At 38.4% G+C, this 20,925-nt stretch overlaps 1 protein-coding gene across 2 annotated transcripts in view; it reads right to left on the reverse strand.

Annotated features, from left to right (window-relative positions):
* Nucleotides 1-612: 612 nt before the first annotated feature.
* Nucleotides 613-20,925, reverse strand: part of EHD4 (EH domain containing 4) — a 34,625-nt gene continuing 14,312 nt past the window's right edge. For both annotated transcript variants that reach the window (XM_026061663.1, XM_026061661.1), the window contains exons 5-7: nucleotides 13,355-13,767; nucleotides 8,635-8,799; nucleotides 613-5,341 (exon numbers count right to left, since the gene is read on the reverse strand). In XM_026061663.1, the coding sequence (XP_025917448.1) occupies nucleotides 4,805-5,341; nucleotides 8,635-8,799; nucleotides 13,355-13,767 (1,115 nt within the window). In that variant the 3' untranslated portion in view covers nucleotides 613-4,804. The remainder of the gene's footprint in view (nucleotides 5,342-8,634; nucleotides 8,800-13,354; nucleotides 13,768-20,925) is intronic.

The raw sequence follows: 20,925 nt of genomic DNA on the forward strand, positions 1-20,925 counted from the left end.
GCACAGATGCATCTTTGGAGATGTTTCAAATAAACTGTATGTTTGTATATGGGGGAAGAAACAAGGGAGGATGAATTAATTTAAACACATTAAAGTGAATGCTCTATTGACTTCATTAGTTATTTATAAGTAGTAGGTAGCATGGTGTGGAAGATGCCCTTGAATTTTTAGAGCAAACATTAATAAAGTACTTTCTGCTAAACTGCCATTTAATCTGTTATTTTTTCATTGTTAATACTTCCATTGAAGTTAATAAAATAAGTGTCTCTCATAGCTCAAGTTTCAAGCTTTCAATCAGCACAGAAGTCTGATTTATCTTCCACTCTTGGACTTGCATTGAAAACCTCAGAATTATGTTTTGCTATAAAAAGCGAACTATATATATATTTTTAATATAAATTTAGATTCTGGAGTCAAGCCTTGTTATGGGCAGTAATTTCAGCAACAAGTTCATGGACACAGAAAGGAACAGCCATAACCTGTTATGGACACAAACTGAGGTGGGAAAGCGAGCAGCTTGCCAAAAAGCCACTATGCCTACAAACCTTAAGTTGCAGAATTACAAAATTCTAGTCACTGAAAGATGCCCTTTCAGAAAGAAGCTTACAAAAGAAAATTTCAGGTAGTTTAATATTAGTTTATTAAATCAGCAATTTTTATCACTGCTCCCTAAAAATGATTACAAAGCATATTAAAATATATTACAGTATCTGCATGGAATTTATTGTGTAATCAAAGTGCAACAGTAATGAACTTACAACTTTGTTTGCTTAGTTGGACAAACTGAAGCACACCGCACAGGTGAAGCATTCCCTCAGAAAAGAGTGCCTCTGAAGTGAAAATACAATATTTAACAAAASTATTAGAAAAAGTGAGCACGTGAAGTAGAAAAAGTTTACATCCATTCTCTCAGTGCTATGTTACACACATCCAATAAAGCATATACTTTGAATTTTCTGCTTGAATTCCAACTGTATGAACAGCCACCAAATTGAGTGCATCTTGTGAAGGGAAGGGAGTGAGGAGAAAAAAAAGGTGCATTTCAAGTACTAGAGATGTATTAAGTTATTGAAAGTCAAGGGCCAGATACTGCTTCTTAGAGACCAAGTTCCACAGAAGCTTCTGGGACTACAAATCCATAGCATCCTTGACTCCAACAATTGGGACCTCATCCTGACCTAAAAATCTTTCTAAACTCACAATTTTCAAACAGTCACAGCTTTAAACTGCTCTTGCTGTCCTGTGGTGTGGTTATGAACTGGACCCCTTCATTTTCTGTTTAAATCTGTAACAAAAGTCCAATTAATTTCTGTGGGAAYAGAATCAGAGTTGGGAAGTAAAAACTGTGCTGCAGAATAGCTGGGAAAGAGGTGAAAAGCAGCAGTCTCTACTCTGGCTTAAGGCAGTGGACAACACCACAGAGCACCGATTTTACAGAATGAATCTGACAGTTTTGAATGTCCTTGGAGCAAATCCAAAGTCCCAGGCATAAAATCCAAGATCTTGGTCTTTCCTGAGCAGAAATCAACAATGACATTGAAGTGAACAACAAAGGTTACATCATACTGCTGTTCTCAATAACTAACTAAAGCACAATTTCATGAGAGAAGGTAATCCTGCTCCTTTCTCTCCTCCTTGTATTCCTAATGCATTGAAGAATGTCAGCAGGACACTATCCAAACTGTTTTGTGTGGCTGGTTTAGCTAATTGAACTGGCTTGCAGACAGATCCTACTAACCACACAGTTAGCAAAGTGAAGGGAGCAGGGCAACAGGTCTGGGAGGAGGCAATGAGGAAAGAGATCCCCTCCTCTGAGCAACAAGCTACTAGATCAGTTTAGCTGCCTAAGAAACCATGGCTTAAAGACTACATGAAATGTACTTGAAATACTTTCAAGTAAGTATGAGCTCTGTTAAGATGCCAGTGCACTGCACCACATATCTAGAAATACATTTATGCACTTAGCTCTGCATGCTGGTCCTGAAACATTTCTATTTCCCCACAGAAACAGAGTGAATCCACCTGTACTCCTATACATGCTTTGTGCATTCCTCTTCTTCTTCCCCTCCTCAAGTTTTGTAGGAAAAAAAACAAAAACAAATCAACCCCCCCATATATATTTTAGATATATCTAGACAAAATGTTTTAACTTATCAAAATGACACATTTAAAGTTGTCTCCACAACCCCAAGTTAGTACACTGTCATGGGGGGTGGGGGGGGTAAGGCCATGTTCTCCATTTTACTTCCAATAAAGCTAGAAAAATAAAATAAATAAGTCACTGAGAAACTACCCTTCTCCTCCCTCTTCACTGCAGAAGGATGTTTGCACGGGATCACACAGCTCCAAAGTGTTGAGAGTATCACCCCTGGAAACTACACACAGTGGTAATTCAGAACACGAGTCCACCTGGGAATCCTGTGCAGCTGAAGGGCAGGGTAAGGCAGGCACAGCTAGAAGACCAGCAGCTTCCCAGATCCTCTCACTACACTACAGTAGTCACAATACACAAACTTGCTCTTTCTCCCAGCAGCTTTCCTTGCAACACTAGTCAGGTTGGTTATTAGTGTATGAGTTTGTCACTGACTGCAGACACTACAYGCATGAGCAAGCACACATTAATAATTGTGCAGGTTGGGGCATTTTTGTTTTGTTTTTTTAAAACACCCCAATATCTATAGAATATTTTTAGTCAGAAATACATTTTGCATACTTTGCATAAATTACATAAAAAATCAGTTACTCTGCAGACATACAGTCATACAGTTAGACTTATGGTCAAGTTTCATAACTGTTAAAGTGCACAGAGATGCACTATGGCAGATTTGGTTCCTACTTTAGATCCAAGAGAAATAAAGTTAGTATACCTGTGTGACAGGAGAAAAATCTAATAACAATAATGAAAAACAAGCAAGTCCTCAAGAATGATCAACTATGCCAGGGTATTCTTGATACAGAGGCCTGAAAATCTGGCAGAGTAAAGGAGTTCTTCTATATCATTACTTAAAAATGCTTCATTGTTTTCACATGGCACAGCCCTGGCAAGGTTCATAATTTCACATCAGAATAGACAAGATGCAGAAAGATAAGGGGTCTGGAAAGATCTGAAGTATGAAACCAGATTGATAAAAGCTGAGGCTCTTAGATCACCTACAAATCTGAACATGTAAATGTGTAAATCTTAAGTCAGAGACAAAACTCAAAATTCTTCCCTTCCCACCTCCACTGCAAGGATGATAAAACACTTTTTGGCTTTCTCTGTCCCAGAAGGCACTACTGCTACCACTTACTGAGACTCAGAGAAAGAGTGCTCAAAGTTACAGTACCTTTGATATGTAGGGTATTTTATATTACAAGTGGAGTACAAATCAATTCTTGCTCATATGCAGAGACCTAAAATGATTGCCAGGTTCAATTTCAGAAAGGAACCGGCCCTCCCCAATAGACTTTGAAGCTCAGAGCCAAAAATCTACCTTCTTCTGGGATACTCTTCAAAATGAGTTGTGAGCAGCTGATATGCTCAACATTTTGATTGTGTGGTTAGAAAATGAATGTTTAGTAAGCATCCATTCCTTTCTTGGATTATTTTGAATAAAGGAATAATATTTGGAGGGATCAGCTATTAATCTCAATGTGAAGATTCCTATTAGTGGCCCCATCCTTCAAATGGGCCACCATAGGAATGGAACAACTCTTTTGTATTTGTCAGCTACATGCTGGCAACAGAAAGAGTTAAAGTTTTCGAATATATCTATAGTGCATGTATATATGTATGTAACATATACAGAGATACCTGCATAATTAGAGATACCTGTATAATTAGCTGTAAGTAGAAATTAACTCACAAAAATTTCCCAACACAACTCAATGTGAAGAGGCTGACTTTGCAACAGTGAACCTTTTCGGAACAGAAAGTGAGGCTTTGTTTCAATAGAAACATATGACTTTTTTAGCTTATGAAAACATTCCACCATCATTTTGAACAATTCAGGAATTCATGGTCTGCAGAGCAGCTAACCTGAAACCTCAAAAGAAACTCCAAATTCAAGGAAGAAGGGAGATTCAGTTCTTTTAACTGAGAATACTGAACATATAGTGCTGTACAAAATAGAATAAACAGTTCTTCAGATTATAACAGGACACAGTGATGACAGATTGAAGGAATCATTTTAATATTTTGCAGTTTTAACCATAACTGCTGAAGTCTAAAAACAAATCTGCTCATGTATTCTGAGCACTTCTTAAAAGACTGTTCTCCTGACTCTCTTCTCTTTCTCTATCCCAAACTAAAAACAACCCACCCTAAAATTTAAATTTCTTTGTAGGTCTGCCTTTTCTTAAACTATACAAATGCTGACATTCACTCAGGTGTCTAGAGTATGCTTTTAGCATAAACACATTCCAGGCAGGTGAATTTGTGTTTAGAGCTTCCTTACACTTATTAAAAACAGTTTGGAGAGACTTGTAGTTGCTAAGCATTTAGGTTTGGCGAAGCTTGGTGATTTTATACATGGTCTTTTTTGCTTTATGGCTGTAAAGGCAGCAAGACATGGAAGCAAGACAATGAAAACCTTTTCACCCTGCATCACACATTGTGATAAATCTATACAAGGCACTTGTGATAAGCATGTCTCAGTGAAGGTCAGCAGGAACTACTGCACAAGTGTTTTCCTGCTACTACACTTCTAATGTCAGCAACTTGCATGGAATGTGCTATGAGGTTTAAGGATCTAAGCCTAATTTCCAACTTTGGTGGTTTAAACACATTTGGTATCCCAAATCCTCATTCTTCTCCCTGTATTTTTCACTCTGCTGTCTGCAGAGGTTTCCTGTGAGATGGTGGCACCAGATGGGGAGGTAATGTGCCAGGCAGTTCATATCCATCCAGTTTAATCTTGATGAGATGCTTTGCCAATGCAAACTCCTCATCATCCAACATTCCATCGCCATCACAGTCAGCAAGTTTCCAGATCTTCCCCAAGACACTGTTAGGTAGTTTGGAAATCACCATCTCCTTCTTTGCATTGATCCCAGATATTTTTCCATTGATTGGTGACAGAGTGTAGAAAATCTCATCATAAGCAGGTTTATCTTTGGCAACAACCCATTCCTCTTCATCAGCTCCTTCCTTGGCACCTTCTCCATATCCATGGCCAAAGGGTCCTGCCATGGTGCCATCAAATGCCCCACCATGCACCATCTGTGTGGGCATACTGCTCTCTTCCTGGCTGATTAGGCTCATAAGGGAGGCAATTTTATTGGCCAGCATATTATCCACAGCTTCAATTAGCTTTGGTTTCAAAGAGTGAAATTTAGTGAAGTCACAAGTCTCCAGCAGCTCCTGTCAATGACAAATATATAAATAAGCAAAAAAAATCTACTAAAGGTTTCAGTGACAGTACAGTTAGAAAAACTTGATTATACTGAAAAGGTTATTAAGGAATGGGCTTCAAACGACAACGATCTGTAAAGGTCTCTTTTGAAGCAGTTTCCACAACCGAAACTCAAACTCTTCTTAAAGGAGAAGTAAAGTGAACATAAAAATACCTATCATATACCTAATATATTGATCAAATACATTGAGACAATTTTGCAACAATGTATGAGCTCCTCTATTAAAGTACATTCACAGTATAATTTTCAAAATGGCAATGCATGAAAACATGGCAGTTGATGAATGTTACCTAACAACTTTCCATTTGGTGATTTTTTTCCAAGTATCAAAAGTAGTATGCAAGCAGGGCCTCAGTCCTGCTAACACTATGCAAGAGTAAGGTTAAACAAATTCATGTATCTGCAGGACTGATCTGATTTTATAAATTAAACTTCTTGTTTGTGGTCAAGTTATGAAGAAGAAGAAAAAAAAAAAGCCTTACTGTATCGGGATTATAGCAGCAGCATTTTTATGAAAGTGCTGCTAGAATTCATGCAGTGATACAGTCCTGGCTGAGTTTTCATCTTGGACATGAACTCCTACTAACCTCAATGAGATTTTTGTTAGGCAAGATGTGCTATTTCAACAAAAGCCTGAACATGTTTTATGTCAGAGAGCAGAAAAATTGAAAAGTGCTTTAGGCAATTATTAAATTTTATCTAATCAGTTGTCACTTTTGCAGAACCATCATGTGACAATGACACTGACAAAGCTTTGCAAGTATGGGTGGTGGGGGCAATCCTTGCCAAGAAGGGTTTTCATCCTGTTGACATTACAGCAAGCATACCAATAGTCACTGTCCTCTAGGAGGGATTCCTTCTTGATACAAAAAGCAGCCTATAAGCTCTTATTAAAGGATATATTATAGTGTAATTTATATGGCTCTTATTGTTCTACAGCATATACTTCTTATTAAAATATTACCACAGATTCTGTTTTTCAGGGTACTTTCATGTTTATACACCTAAAACCATCTAAAAAGCTGCAAACCTTTATTTGGATTAAGTCTGTGTCTGCAGACTGTCTCTCAGCTCCTGAAACATACTATTCTACAAGGTATTCATTTGAAAGTCTTCAGTTACTAGAGATGGCTCACCTTAATCAAAAAGAAACAGATTAGAGCTTTCCTAGCTGTCGTAATAGCTGATTTTAATTAAGATTTTACTTTTTGTCCTGCTGTGTATATTATGGCCTCTTGGGTGCTAATGACAAAACTGATACTGACTGCAACAAAGCCAATATTCTAAGAGTCTAGACTTCTACATTAAAAAATGCTAGCTGGGAAAGCAGAGTTACAGTGGAAACTGTAAGAAGAAAAAATGTCTGTCAAAATGATGTTAAGCCGCTTTGACAAATCTCATTTCCCTTAGGGAGTTGTTCTGCCACTCATCAGAACTACAGTGATGCCAACCCAAGAAACCTGAAGTACAGGCAAACTGCTTTGTTAATGCACACAGAACTGACAGGCACTCAACTGCCCAATTGCACAAAGCCCTTTGGATTTCCCGGAGAAAAAAGCTAACAACCATTCTATTCGGCTAAAGTTTATGCAGTCACCTGATTTACTGCAACTGTTCAATATAAATTTATGACATGTAATAAGTTTTAGAAAGCAAAGGTCAAACCTGCTGTTTTCTCACAATTTCCTTCCTCATCACAGAAGTGACTGATCTCTGATCTATATATTTGCTGCCATCTGCTGCTAAGGCTTAGAGATATGCACTACCAGTCTGATAAAGTTCCGTTCAAAAGTTTGTTTTGATATCCAGTTTGACAAATTATCACCTTTCATTATCCCAAAGAGAATGTGGTATGGGAAGAAAGGAGAAGTCAGCTTTTTCAAACAAATCCCTTTTTAAAACCTAACTTCATGAAATYCCTCCTCAACAATCTTGCTGCTGTGAAAACCTAACTGAAACAGATCTTGTGCTCTGTCTATAACTTACTGACTCATGCAAAAACTGATTTCTAAATTAAATATTTTAATTCATAAGAGAAACTTGTGCATCCTTGTAGGTAGGTTAATGAAAAAAGCTAGTCATTGCTCTTTCTGATCACCAGCATGAATACACCACATATAAATTGTTAGGATGATACATAAGTGTCAACGTGAAATATGTTCTCCACTACRTGTGTGGATAGAGCACAGTCAGACCAGACAACAGGCTCCTGATCTCATGTTCTTTGACCTGGACACTGAATTACCTTCTAATTCAAAGACCATCTGAGAAGCCTATGTGCCATAGGGATCTGGGATCAAAAGGTTGCCTAGTATGAGATTACACAAACTAAATGACTGGAAAGTATTCATTTCAATCCACCCTCATTGCCAAATTGAGGTTTGGGGATAAATTAACCACTAACAGCACAGCTGTCCTTCCCCAGGATACCTGTTTGTTTCTAATCAACTCACCTCAAATCAGAGGGAGTACAGAAATAAAAAACTGAAGTAGTGACATAGGAAGTTGGCAGTAATGCTGCACAAAATTCAACAAAGAAACAGGAAGAGACACAAGAAGCATTTAAAAGTTTGCAAGATAAACTGAGAACTTTTATTTTTTATTTTTTGCACAGAATGCAAGCTCAAAAGGACAGGAAAAAACCTGAAAGGCAACATTTTCAAAAGTGATAGCCTCTAAGTTGCATTTTTCAGGTAACACATTGCCTTTGTGACTCACTGGCCCATAGCATAAATAATAGCAAGAACAGAGTAGGATAAATATGAATGAGTGTCTAAGTATGTTCTCACGTACATAAATATCTGATAACATTTTAAAGGAGATATAAATACCCACATTTAGGACAAGAATCATGTACCACCTTAACCCGTAAGCATCCACTGCCATTTTATTTGCACAGTCTTCTGAAACATCTAGTACTATCTGCCACGGGGGACAATACTGACTAAAAAGGCAGAAGGTCTAATTCCTTATGGCAGTTCCTATAAACTTGTAACAGTGGATTTACACTCTAAGGAAATTATCAATTGCTTTCATTTTGCAGTACTTTAAGTCATAACAACTCTGTTAGGGAGTTAGCATTATTGTGGTTGTTAGAGTGGTTGTTATTTCTACTGCTCTTTTGCCATTTACCTGAAGACTCCAAAACTACAATAAGAGACCCTGTCCCATCTTTTGTAATTTAGTAATCCTCTTGGAAAGTTAATATCATTTCAGCAGAACTGTACTCTATTGTTTTACCTGCATTTTCTTGACCTCAGGGAAATCTCCTGCTGAGATATGGTATTCTCTTTGCAGTTCGGTATAGATCTCAGGTAATCTGCTGATCAGTTCCTTCTTCTTGTTCTCTCTTCCAAATACAGATGGCATTTCTTTCTTCAAATAGCTGATGATATAAGCATGGACCTAAGAAGAAGCAAAGTTGAAATCAAAACTATTGCTTATCTAAAATTATCAGCATTAATGTTCTCATCCAGGCCATAAAAAGAAACAGAAAGAATGTGTTCCATAAGTCAGCTCAAGGACAACATGTTATCAACCACTGTTTGTGGAACAACTAAGGTAGAGCAGTCTAAAAAGCTACACCGAAAGGGCCAGGGAGATATTTGCAGTTACCATACAGTTTAGACTTCATCTTTACAGGAAGAGGTGTTAACTAGCTTTTGCTGCTTTCAGCATTCCTTTCAGCAGAGATAAAGGAAACACATAAAAATTTTATAGATGGACACTTGAAAAATCTAGTGCAATTTAAGGAGAAGCATGGTACAACACTGTATCAGTACCAACAGTGAGAATGAAAGCAAGGCCCCCAAAACAGGTCCAGACACTACAGGTCATATGACGAGCTCCAGCCATACTGGACCATYCATCTCGGTGACTGAGATTTGTAACTCCATCTGCCTTACCACAACATATTATTGTGGAAAAGAACGGGGTTATGCCTCAAGTAATCCAAGTATGTTAAGTGACAGGGCTATCTAACTTAAGTGACACTGCATTCCTACTCACTCCCAGAAAAGCAAGTACATAGAATCTATATTTATGCAGCCCCAAAAGGATGACAGAGCATTCAGCATGCTGTAATAAGAGTATGCCCTGGCTGCCTTGTGAAGCCCGAAAGAGAAAAGCAGAGTCATTCCAGTATATAAGGAAAGACATTAATTTAGTTTGACAAGCCCTAAAACACATCAATACTTTCCGAGCAATTTGAGTTTCCCATGTAACATAATCAAGATGATCCAGCACTGCCAAAGATGCAGATCCATCCTGCCCCTGCACTTCCTTTCTACCCTTACCGCTCAGCCGCTCATCTCTTCCCCTTATTACCCTCCCACCACCTTGTACCAACAACAGGATCTGCGGGGCCACATACCAATCTGGTCAAGGACCTAAACTGTGTGCATTGCTCTTGTTCTTAACCCACAAGAGTTCACTTATCCAGCTCTTTGTGCAGATGTAGATATTCATGCTGCACAAGAAAGAGAACACAAGGGCAGGCTTCTTTTAGAAGCAATACAAGTTTATGACAACTTGAAGTAATCAGACTATCTTAACCTCTATTCCTGCAAGGAGCTCAGAAGTTAAATTACCTCCTTAATAGTGTAAATGTTTAAAGAATTCAGGCCTTTCTTCATTAAGAGAATAATAATAATAATAATAATAATAATAAAAAAAGTAGCAGCTGTTTCCAAAACAGAAGTTGTACTTTTTCTTCTTAACTAAAATTTAAGAACTATTGAAGCATAGATTAAAGAATTGAAATTGGAAGGACTGGGGAAAGAGACTAGAACAAAAAAGCAGCAGTAGAAAAAAAAAAGAATTATGCAGATATGGTGATGAGTACAATAATTAATGCCTACCAAAACACCACAGAACATGCTTCATGGTATTCTGTACAAATTCTACACATAACCTGCACAGGAAAACTGTGTTCACACTCCTTTCCTTACTTATTTAAAGGTCTACTGGAAAATGGAAAAAAAAAATTCCTCTTTGCTTTTAAAGAAAAATGGTGTAGCCAGTTTTTCTTTGCATTTCTTAAGATCCAAACTTTCACTTTTGATATACCTGCTTCTTCCTTGGAATTCCATGGCAAACTTGAGAATCCATAAGTACGTATGACTTCACAGCAGAAAGTATTTACAAGCCTCAGATTTTATTCAGACTACCCTGTGCAATACTATCTTTACTGAACATTGCATTTTGGACCACACAACAAAGCTATTACAGAAAAGTGCTTAAAGCAGAAGGCAAGAAGGAGAGCATCTTTTACATAAGTGGAACATTCCTGTCTTCAAAAAGAAAAAATAAAAAAACCTTGCATTTATCATAATTGTTGAGAAACAGTCAGTCAGCATTCCCAGAGCTTGAAAGAATTTTTTGGAAATCTCACACCAAAATAAGAGATGCCTGCGTAATCATGGCAAGGGAGGAGGTAAGGAATGGGTGCACTGATGTCCTTAACTTGGAAACAGAAGGGAGAGGCCTGCAGTCTCCACAGAAATGTATGGAAAGTATCTGGAGTGTAACTAAACTCAAAGATCCAGAAATAGTCCTGAAATGTTTAGTTTTGCTGAAGAGCCTTAGAAGCAAATGACTCAGTATTTTCAAGACTGAACTGAGTAGTCATTACAATGCAGACTTAACACAATAGCTGTGCAAATATGGATGATTTTGTGTGTGTGTGTGTGTGTGTGTGTGTGTATTCAACATCACTTCCTCATATCTAAAGAGTGCATGCGTTTCAACAGCAAATAAATTTAAATTTCTGCAGAGAAGAAAAAGACCCCCAGCTTTCTACATAAAACCCTAAAACAAACAAACATAAAACAAAAACAACCCCCCCCACACACCTAATAGGGGAAAGAACTATTTCTCCATAATGACAGACAATTAATTCAACAAGTATTTCTAGCAGTTTATAAATAATCTGAAGTAATTTTATGGAACTTATGTTTAAAATAATACTTCTAGCAAAGATAGAGAAAAGTATGTTTATAGCTTCCAAGCACTAACAGTTTTGCATGTGCATGCTCAGTGATCTAAGATCTGCAAATAGCCACACATGTTTCTTAAAGATAATAGTTCCCATCTTTGAAATGGGAGAGTCACATGTGTTTAAAATAAGAAGAAAAAAAAGGCTAAAACCCAAATTTGACAGCAAGTTGACAGTTTGCTTGGTTTATTYTGGGTTCTTGTACATGTTTTAGAGATTAACAAACAGAATGATATAGAAATTGGACAAATAAGTAAATACTTTGCAACGCTGTAAAAGTGACTTTTGAGCGTCAGTATTGTAAATTCAGTGCAGAAGGTGAAAAGATGACACAGGAAGCATTACATTGCTACTACCCTGCAGATAAGCAGTTTATTGTCCTTCTGCAGCTGTCATATCAGCATGAGCTATGAACATTATATTTTGCATTCACCTTTACCCATTTTTATTTTACATTAAGTAAAAACACCTCAAAACGATCCATCTGCCTCTGACATTCTTTAACTTCCAAAATGATTGCGATGAATGAAAATAAAAAGCTACCAACAATGTCTACAAAACAGACTGAGATTATGACAACAAAAGTTTAATATTTAACACAGTAATATCAGGAACATGATAGTAAATTGAATTTTCAAAAGCAATTGTTACTGGTTTCCCTAAAGCTCAGGCTACAAAGAAAAGCTTTAAACGTGTCATCATTCTGAGGTTATTTTTCCTTCTTTTCCCATTTTCCAAGTGACAAATGGTAATTCTTGCATCACCAACGTTCATTTTGTTCTTGAGTTTTTTAAAAACAAGAAGCTTGGCAGTACTTTCAACTACTAATCTAGTGGTAGCTGCAGAATCAGAGAGAGAGGTAAAGAAACACTTCAGACAGCAACCAAAACTTATTCTAGTTGGGCTGTGACAAGAAAGGACAGCTGAACCTAATGTTAAGCAGGGATTCTGCAGATTAGTGTAAAATGTAATCAGAAGGCTTTACAAATAGATATCAAAACTTGGTGATAGAAGAGCTTTAAAGTGACATCCACTTATTCATCTAAGAAAGCTAGAGAACCAGCAAAAAAATTAAACACATTTTCAATAGTCAGCTGTAGACAGAGTCACAGTGTTCTCGCACTCAGACTGCCCACACACCTTAGCTCATGACTGGAAATTGCACGCAACACAAGTGCTCTTCCAGAGCTGAAAACAAGGGGAGAACAGTGACGGGGGCCAGCTACTGCAGGGACACAGAACTTGCATTTTGGACAGTGAGATGGATTTTTCTGGATATAATGATACAAAGTCCATATTGCCTAAGTGGGACTGGGGCTCTGGGACTGGAGATGAAGATGATATAATCTGAGAGATTACATTTTATTTTGAGGTAAAGAGTTTCATCTAACACACAAGCACCTCTGCTCAATATCTGCATATCAGAGTTTCACTACGAGTAATAACCTTTTAATTAATCTTCTAATTCCAGGGTATTACATGTATTTAGTCAAAACATTTTTCCACAGCAACTGGCTGGCATTATGCTCTAATGGATTAAATGTATAAGTGATCATATGGAAGGTTGGAAGGAAGAGAATTACTTTTCTGGGGTCTTAGATAGCCTTCAGGTAGTCTTCACTGGAAAGGTAGTTCACTTGACATTTTCAAATTTTTTTGTTCTTGTTGCATAGGTGTAGTTTCGGTTGTTTTTCTGCATTCCCCTCCCCCCCGCCCCTTTTTTAAGCTCCGTACATACCAACTGTTGTTAAAAAACAAAGTGGATTAACTTCAAATAGTAGTAAGTTCACCTCATTGTACAGGGTAAAAAACCTCAACCCTCTGTCAAGCAAACAATACCTTTAATGGCCACCAAAGGCATTGAATCCCTTCTCTAAAAGTTAGGGAGGCATTCTACTGCAAGTCAGATGGAAAGGACGGAAAAGACTGCTCATTCAGATAACTTAAGTCTTCATCTTTTCTTACCTTTGCAAGTCTTGCTCTCTTTATGAGATCATTGAGTTTCCGCACAGCAGCCTTCTGTGGGAGACTCTGGATGTCCTTGAAAAGATCCTGTGCCTCTGCCTCGAAGAGTCTTCTATTCTCTGTGTTTTGGAGAGGATGGGCCCAGAAGGAGCCAATGTAGACTCGCAGCACCTCTGGAGTGTTGATCACCTTTCCCAGGGACCACATGAGTGCACCATAGACCCTCATCAGCTGCTGAGTGTCTACTTGGTCAGCCTTATTGAGCACCACTCGAATCTTGTCATCCTGGCCCCGGAATGACTTAATAGCCTCTGAAAATTCATCAGATATATCCAGCTTATGGGCATCAAAAAGCAGGATGATGCGGTCAACCCTTTCAGCAAACCACTGGAGGACTTGACAGAAGTCATAACCTGAAGAAAGAACGCACCAGTGAAAATCACTATTACAATTCTACCAGTTAAAGCAGTGAGTCTCAAGTAAGGTAGGGTTGGGGGTAGAGAACAAGGGAATTATAGTATTTATCTGGGGGAAGAGGGGGTATGGAGCACCTGGAGGAGTGTGTCTGCAGGCAATGAGGTCAGGACAACTGTACCCTATATTTCCTTAGGCAGGTCTCACTTATTACCACCTTTTGTTTTCATCACTCCCCTTTCTTGTTTTTCTCAACCCTGCCATTCATCTGCTATGTCACTGTCTTCTGCATCCTGAGGGTTACTGTCTCACACCCTTTGTTGCCTCTTCCCTGAACTTGTGACTGCAGCACAGAGCCCAAGCTAAGAAGCTTTGTGAGGCTCTACAGCACAAGCTCTCTTCCTTGCTGTTAATGTTGGCCCACCTCAGTATCACTGCATATCTGTACTAACTAGGAAGACAGTGAAGGTGCGGCACACCAGCTAAAATCAACAACCAGAAAATAATATTTGCATTTTAAAACCATTTCAAACTCATATCTCTTTGCACTGCAATATCTCTGCCATAGTAAACTCAGAAATTCAATTTACAAGTAATCTGTGTCCCTGATAGCTTTGAGGATGTGACAGGTTACAGAACAGAACTGATCAGTGACCTTTCTGATTACCTGGAACAGACTCTTTCTGATGTTCTAAAGAAAAGCCTGTTTGTAGCATCTGTCTGAATGCTCTATAAACCCAGGTGGTAGCCTGATAGCCTAATCTACACAACAAACAGTATTCAGGAACTCCTTCTGAAGTGACACATTTAATCCACAGAAAGTCACCACTAATGATGTGGCATTCGGTTTGGCATATAAATGACTCATCTTGCTTGAGTAAAGAACAGCAAGACGTGAGCTGGAAGCCAATATTCCACCCTTCYTCTTCCTCTAAGAAGCCAATAAAAAGCTAAAAAAATTAAAAACAAAAAAGCAAGGACTGGTGTAAAATAACCCAAATAGCATCTATAGTTTTGCCCTCCAGTAACATGTATTTCAGTACTGACAACAAAAAAACCCTCAATTGTCACTAGCAAGATTGTCACAATATCTTGAGTCATTTCCCAGGAATAGCAGTATAAAATAAGCCTTTAGAGCCCCTCCCCACCCCACCTCCAAAGAAAACCCACTTAAACTATTCACATACAAATGCAGCATCCAAATATTTYGTACACCAGATACATGCAAAAATCCCTCTTCTCTACTTCCTGCTTTCCCCAGCACCTGTTACATGGTGCAAGTCAAAGGGTACTAGGACATTCTAAAGTCGCTCAGCTGTTCTTGAAGCAATCTTAGCTCAGTCATGCCATTACTCACTATATCTTCAAGTTGTCAGTCTTTAACAGGAAACCTGATAGCAAATCTTTTTTTTTTTTTTCTTTCTTTTTTTGCTTTCCAGTAGAACCTGGCTAGAGCCAACATCAAGAAAAGCAGATATATATGAAAATAGGAAAAATGATGAACTCCAGATTTGTCATGAAGCATACTTGTGCATGCTTATCAACATAGGAAAGAACATAGCCTCAAACCCTTTGTTTAAAAAGGACGAATAGCATATGAAACTACATCCATAACTCTAATTGTAACAAAATGTCCCCAATTAGCTGTCCAAGAAAACCCACCAAAAACACCACCAGAAATCCCCGTAACTTCATTATAAATCCAGCGCAGTCATGTCAAACTGAAAGAAGAGGACTATGCAAAAAAGCTATTATTGGGATCTAAAAGGATGCAGATCAGACTTATTAGCTGGCTATACAAAAAAAGCCAACATAACATTTCCCATTAAAAGGATTACTTCGCAAGGAATGCAAAATCCAGGGCCTTCCCAGATAATGCTGCTCTGGTGTTTTCATAGAGTATTCTCTCCCCCGGTAAATAGTTTCAAAAGAACTGAACAAGAGATAAAGGAAGGGGCAAGGAGCGGAGCTGTACAAAACACATGAAGAGAATTCTTCTGACTTCACACTAACATTTAATCAAAACTGGTATGATTAATTCTGATTTGTCTGTACAAAAACTTAGCAGGAAAGAAAGAGAGAAAAAATCTCGTCACTTCTCTGGACAAAGTAGTTTCAACACTGCACAAATCTGAACGTAGCACTTTGTTCTGAACTTGATTTATGTAGAAGGAAATTGGTCTGAATTGAAATACATAAAATTGCAAAATGAAACAAGTTAAATCTTACTAATTTTTCCACAAAGGGGTAAGTGAAAGGGTGACTAATAGGGCTGGTTAAAATAAATAAATAATCCTTCCCCTCCCCCACAAAATCCCACCACACATTTGATGGATTTTCAACTACAAAAATATTTTTTCATTTAATATAATTACTGAGTTTATATATACCCCATATATGTAAATATGTATATACACTAATATGTATACTTAACTGTACGTTAACAATAAATTCATCTTAAATATGAATTAAATAAATATTAATAAAGAATTTCCTTGGAGAAGAAAACCCAGTTAATTGAAAATCAGTAAGAAAGATCTCATCTTAAAAAACAATCTGAAAAAATCCATTAATTTTAATGAAAACTTGCCATTAGAAGTGAACCTATTTTCTCCACAGGTTCAGCGGTTAGACCTAAGAGTATATCCGAAGTACAGGGAAGTGATATGTGGTTAAATATTTCAGCCAAGGGTTTCACATGGCCGATTTCACTATTGTCCCACTCTGTCGAGCCTATTCACAGAGAACACAATGCAGTATCTATCCCGTAATTCAAAGCAATGTTCTTTAAAGGAAACATAACACAGCACTGAAATACAACACACTTAAGATCCTGCCATATACTCTGTATGTGTGTGGAGTAGGATTTTCAGAGCTGAGCCGTACTAGTTCAACACTGATCAGTTTGGAAAACCCGACCAAAAAATCCTGTGTTGATAGCTTCTAAACTTTTTGCTGTTTTACTGTTGCTATTTCTTCAAAGGTTTGTCCTAAAGACTGCTGTCAGCAGTTATATCCTGCCTGAGGATCTGTGTCTATGTTGTATGACCAGAAGTTACAGTACCTACTTGCAAGTGCACAGTCACAAGTCGCCCTCATGCCCAGCTAAGGGGCACAGGAAAGCAGCAGCCTCCCCACAGCACGGCAGAGCTCTGGAGCTCATCCCAGGCACGGGGAGAAAGGCAGTGAGCTCATGCTGGCACCAGAGGCACTTGGCTAGCGGGCATCAGTAACAGGCACAGCACAGAGGCTGCCAAGGAGAAGAGAATGAAACAATGCAGAAGAGATGAAAGAGTCCGAGAGAGACTGCGCATGGTTTCCAGCACTGCAAACACAGATGCCAGGAATGATGGTTAGCTTCCTCTGTCACTGGCACAGAGCAAAGTAACAGTCTCATGCAGGACACACTCACAGATACAACTATGCAATCCATGTGGTACAAGTGCAGGTCAATTTTATGTGCCAGTTACTAATAAACATGTACACAAATGGCATACTTTCCCTTTGGGGCTTAAAATAAATAATTTCCGACTTGCCTTAATACCATCCCCCAAAGCTTTTACAATTTGGAAAATAATCAGGGAACGTGACAGGCTCCACTCATGTGCCAAGAGCAGAGGGACGTAGCATCCAGTGATTCCCATGTGGGGCAGTAACAGAGAAGCACCTCTAGAGGAACACAGCAACAAGTTGCCTCCAAGTTCAGAGAACAGTTTCCACTTTCTAGATCAAACCAGGAAGGACAGAGTGCTGGAGTGATTGCAGTCACCAGTGCCGTCCCCGTACCACAAAACTGATGCTGACACATTCTGGACCTGGACAAGAGCAGCCTTTACCCTGAAGAAATCCGTTGTTCTTCTCGTGGTTTTACCACAGGCAGGCATCCAAGCTAGCCCAGTCTTTCAAACGCAGCTCAGTCCCACAAAGAAAGATGCATTTTTTGCTAACACTCCTACCCTGGGGGGAAGTTTCAAGTTATGCTAATGAAAACCYGTCTCAACCTAGCACTCCTGGATAACCCTCTTACTGTATTCCTCTTGGCAGCCTCATCCTGAAGGGAAGGCACTGCACCTCACCACAAGGGAAAGCCTGACACAGTGCTTAGCTATGTATATTATCTGATTTAGTCCACAACTACATTTCACAAACCAAACTGAACTCAGAAAATTACTAGTATTTAAATAATGCCAGTTCTAAAAATACAAACTAACCAGTATTCTGCATTTTCCTCTGTGCTCTTTCCCCATGCTTCTTGAAACCCTTGCCTTTGGGTTTCAGTTACCATTTACATCCCAGGAAGACAATCACAAGACAGAGGAATGTGTTTCCTTCCCTACCCATGTGCATTCACTGACATTTACAGTAAAACATCAAGGCCTGGCCTTGAACACTGCAACAGGAAAGTTGCTACATACTCTAACTGCATTAATCATATAGAGGACAGTCATTCTAACACTAAATCATTAATGAAACAGTAGGCAGCACTTTCCCCCCTCCTGTTTAAAAGCAGTTTCTCCCCATGACCTGGCAGCCATGGCCTCACCTTCTTCCTCTTCTTACCCTCATTGTTTCTTTCAACTCTTGGTGGCCATTCAGACATTTGTGTCTGAAAGCAGCTTTGCAAATGTCACTAGCGATGCTGCAGACCCTTCTTACATGCTCCCTGGGTGCCGGCAGTACAGAGCCTCCCCTTGCGTGCCTGGGTGACAATGCTGGCACACGTTTGTGCCTTGTCTTCAAATTACTTACTGCCAGTGCAAAGTCAGGCAGTAAGCTTCTAGCACATGCTCCAGCCAATAAAAGTAGTGGGAAGGTGTGTCAAAAGACAGGCAGCTTTGAATGCTGTACTCTGTGTACATTTTTGACCCTTCAGAAAGCAAGCAGCTCCTTTTTTCATGACTACCTTGTGAACTTTCCAAAGCTTTAAATAAAGTATGTTGGTAAGGAATGCATACCCTGTGTTTGGGGAAGAAATTATTTTTTCCCTGCATTTTAAAACTGAAAGTTAATGTTTGATAGCTTTATTGGCCTGCGCAGGGGTTCACCTTACTCTTAGCGGTATCTGCCAAATCCTATCATTATGCAGGTGTTATGTCCATTGATAGTTAAACAGCTAAGCAGTTGCTCATGGTAAGAGGGAAAATAAAAATGAAAAAAAGTAGTGAAACCTTTACATTAAGATTCTGTAAGCTAAGAATGGTTGTTTCTCTTCCAAACATAATAAAATATCACCCGAAAGGAAAGTTGCTGCTCAGCAGTGTTAGAAACTGGCCAAACTTTCTCTTCTAGGACAAAATATACAAACAAAAACTAATAACGTGCAGAGTAGAAAGCATCTAAGAATACTTATCAGGTGTTATTTAATGCCATATACACTACAGCATTATGAAAATCCCATCTTCTTAGATACATTCTTCAAAAAAAAAAAAAAGCACCAAGTTTCATTAAAAAAAGGACATCTTAGAAAAGAAGCAGAAAGAATAAGTTTTATAAGCTTTCAGTTGAGTTGTTGAAATATAAAAGTTGTTCAAGCTGTTGAAATATAAAGTTTTGAAATTGTCAGAAAATAAATTCTCCTAAAGAATCACCCCGTATGTTTAGAGCTTTCCTAGCAAGCAAAGAGTCCATACGCTTAAGCCTGTCATGAGTTTAAGCAAAAGGAAACAGCAGTTCCAGAGAAGCACACAACCTATCACCTTACTTCAGTAAGAAGCAGTCAGTGAGTGTAAGGGGTAACACCACAAATTTTGTAGGAAAACACCTTTGCTGGTTTGAAGATGTGCAAATAAAACTTTCTTTGATACAAACACACTTAAGGACTCCAGAAACCTTCTTGTAAAATCCTGCTTATATTTGCACACAGAGTGATTTAAAAAGGAATTTAAACAACTGAAGTTGAAAATGTGCTAAATTAGACTTGTAGCATAAACATGTTGCTGTCTGTCTGAATCCTTCAGGAAGCAATTTAGACAGGCCTTGCAATGTGTAGCATCACAGGACGAGTTAAATTTGTACTACACAAAACCATCTGTACTGGAACTGCACAAGCAGTCAGGATATCATATACAGGAAGCATATMTGACTATGTAAAATTTCAAAAACATAAGGGTGAGCACAGTATTGTCAATCATAAGAACATGCAATAATTCCTATACTCAGTTGTAGTTACTCAGTGCATGCTGGTATCTAACTATACAAAACCTTAAACGTTAAAGTTGGTTAATCATATTTTTGACACTCTCCACTGATTTTGTACAGGCACCTGCAGGGAGTTGGAAGGAAAAAAAAAAAATCTATGGAAGAATGTTAGTGGACTAAGTGAAGGGGGAAATAAATGAATGACAACTGAAATTCAATGTACCTATATGCAAGGTGAACTGCATGCGTGAAGAACACCCCTAGGTCTATATACACACAATGGCCAACTCTGAACTAGGTCTCACCACTTGAGGAGGAAAAAAAAAAAAAAAAACGATGGGAACTAGTAGATATAGCTGGCTACTTGTGTTCTTTTCCTCTAATTTCTAATGAAAAACAAAACCAGAACTTACAAAACCTTAAATGTTGGCAGCAGTTGCCCTGTAAACCTGGAGCACAGAGAACACAGTGCTCTAAAGTTGACTTCCCAAACCTTGTTTATGATACAACCAGACTGGTTAAAGCTAAACAGCAGACAGCAGACCCACAGTTTTAATAAAAGAACTATGCCAAGTTACGTTATTTAACAAATTCCTAACATCAAAAAAGTGTCATGAGATGCAAATATAAGTCAAGTTAAAGCCTGTGAAACAGATAAAAGTTTGTGACTGAGCATTGTCAACTTTGGCGAAAGTCTACCACATCAAAGGGCAGGGACAACTAGGCCATAAAAGCAAATGATAAGGCACACGCCATCAAGAAAAAGTTTTTGAACAGTAAAGCAACAGGCATGTTTTGTTAACTCAAAAGAGCAATTCTAGATGGCAGCAAAGAACCACAGTCCTTTAAGCAATACAAGACTACCAGTGAGACAACCTCAGACTACCAATGAGACATAACCACACATGAAGTCTTGGAACTTCTTAGGCAAGTCACAATAGTGTAGAATTTTAATCACACAATTGCTCACTTTTTTGGTGGCTGAGTAGTATGATGCTCTAGTTGTCTGTGTATTTCAT

Source organism: Apteryx rowi, unplaced genomic scaffold, assembly GCF_003343035.1.
Source record: "Apteryx rowi isolate R43461 unplaced genomic scaffold, aptRow1 scaffold_183, whole genome shotgun sequence".
Lineage (NCBI taxonomy): Eukaryota > Metazoa > Chordata > Aves > Apterygiformes > Apterygidae > Apteryx > Apteryx rowi.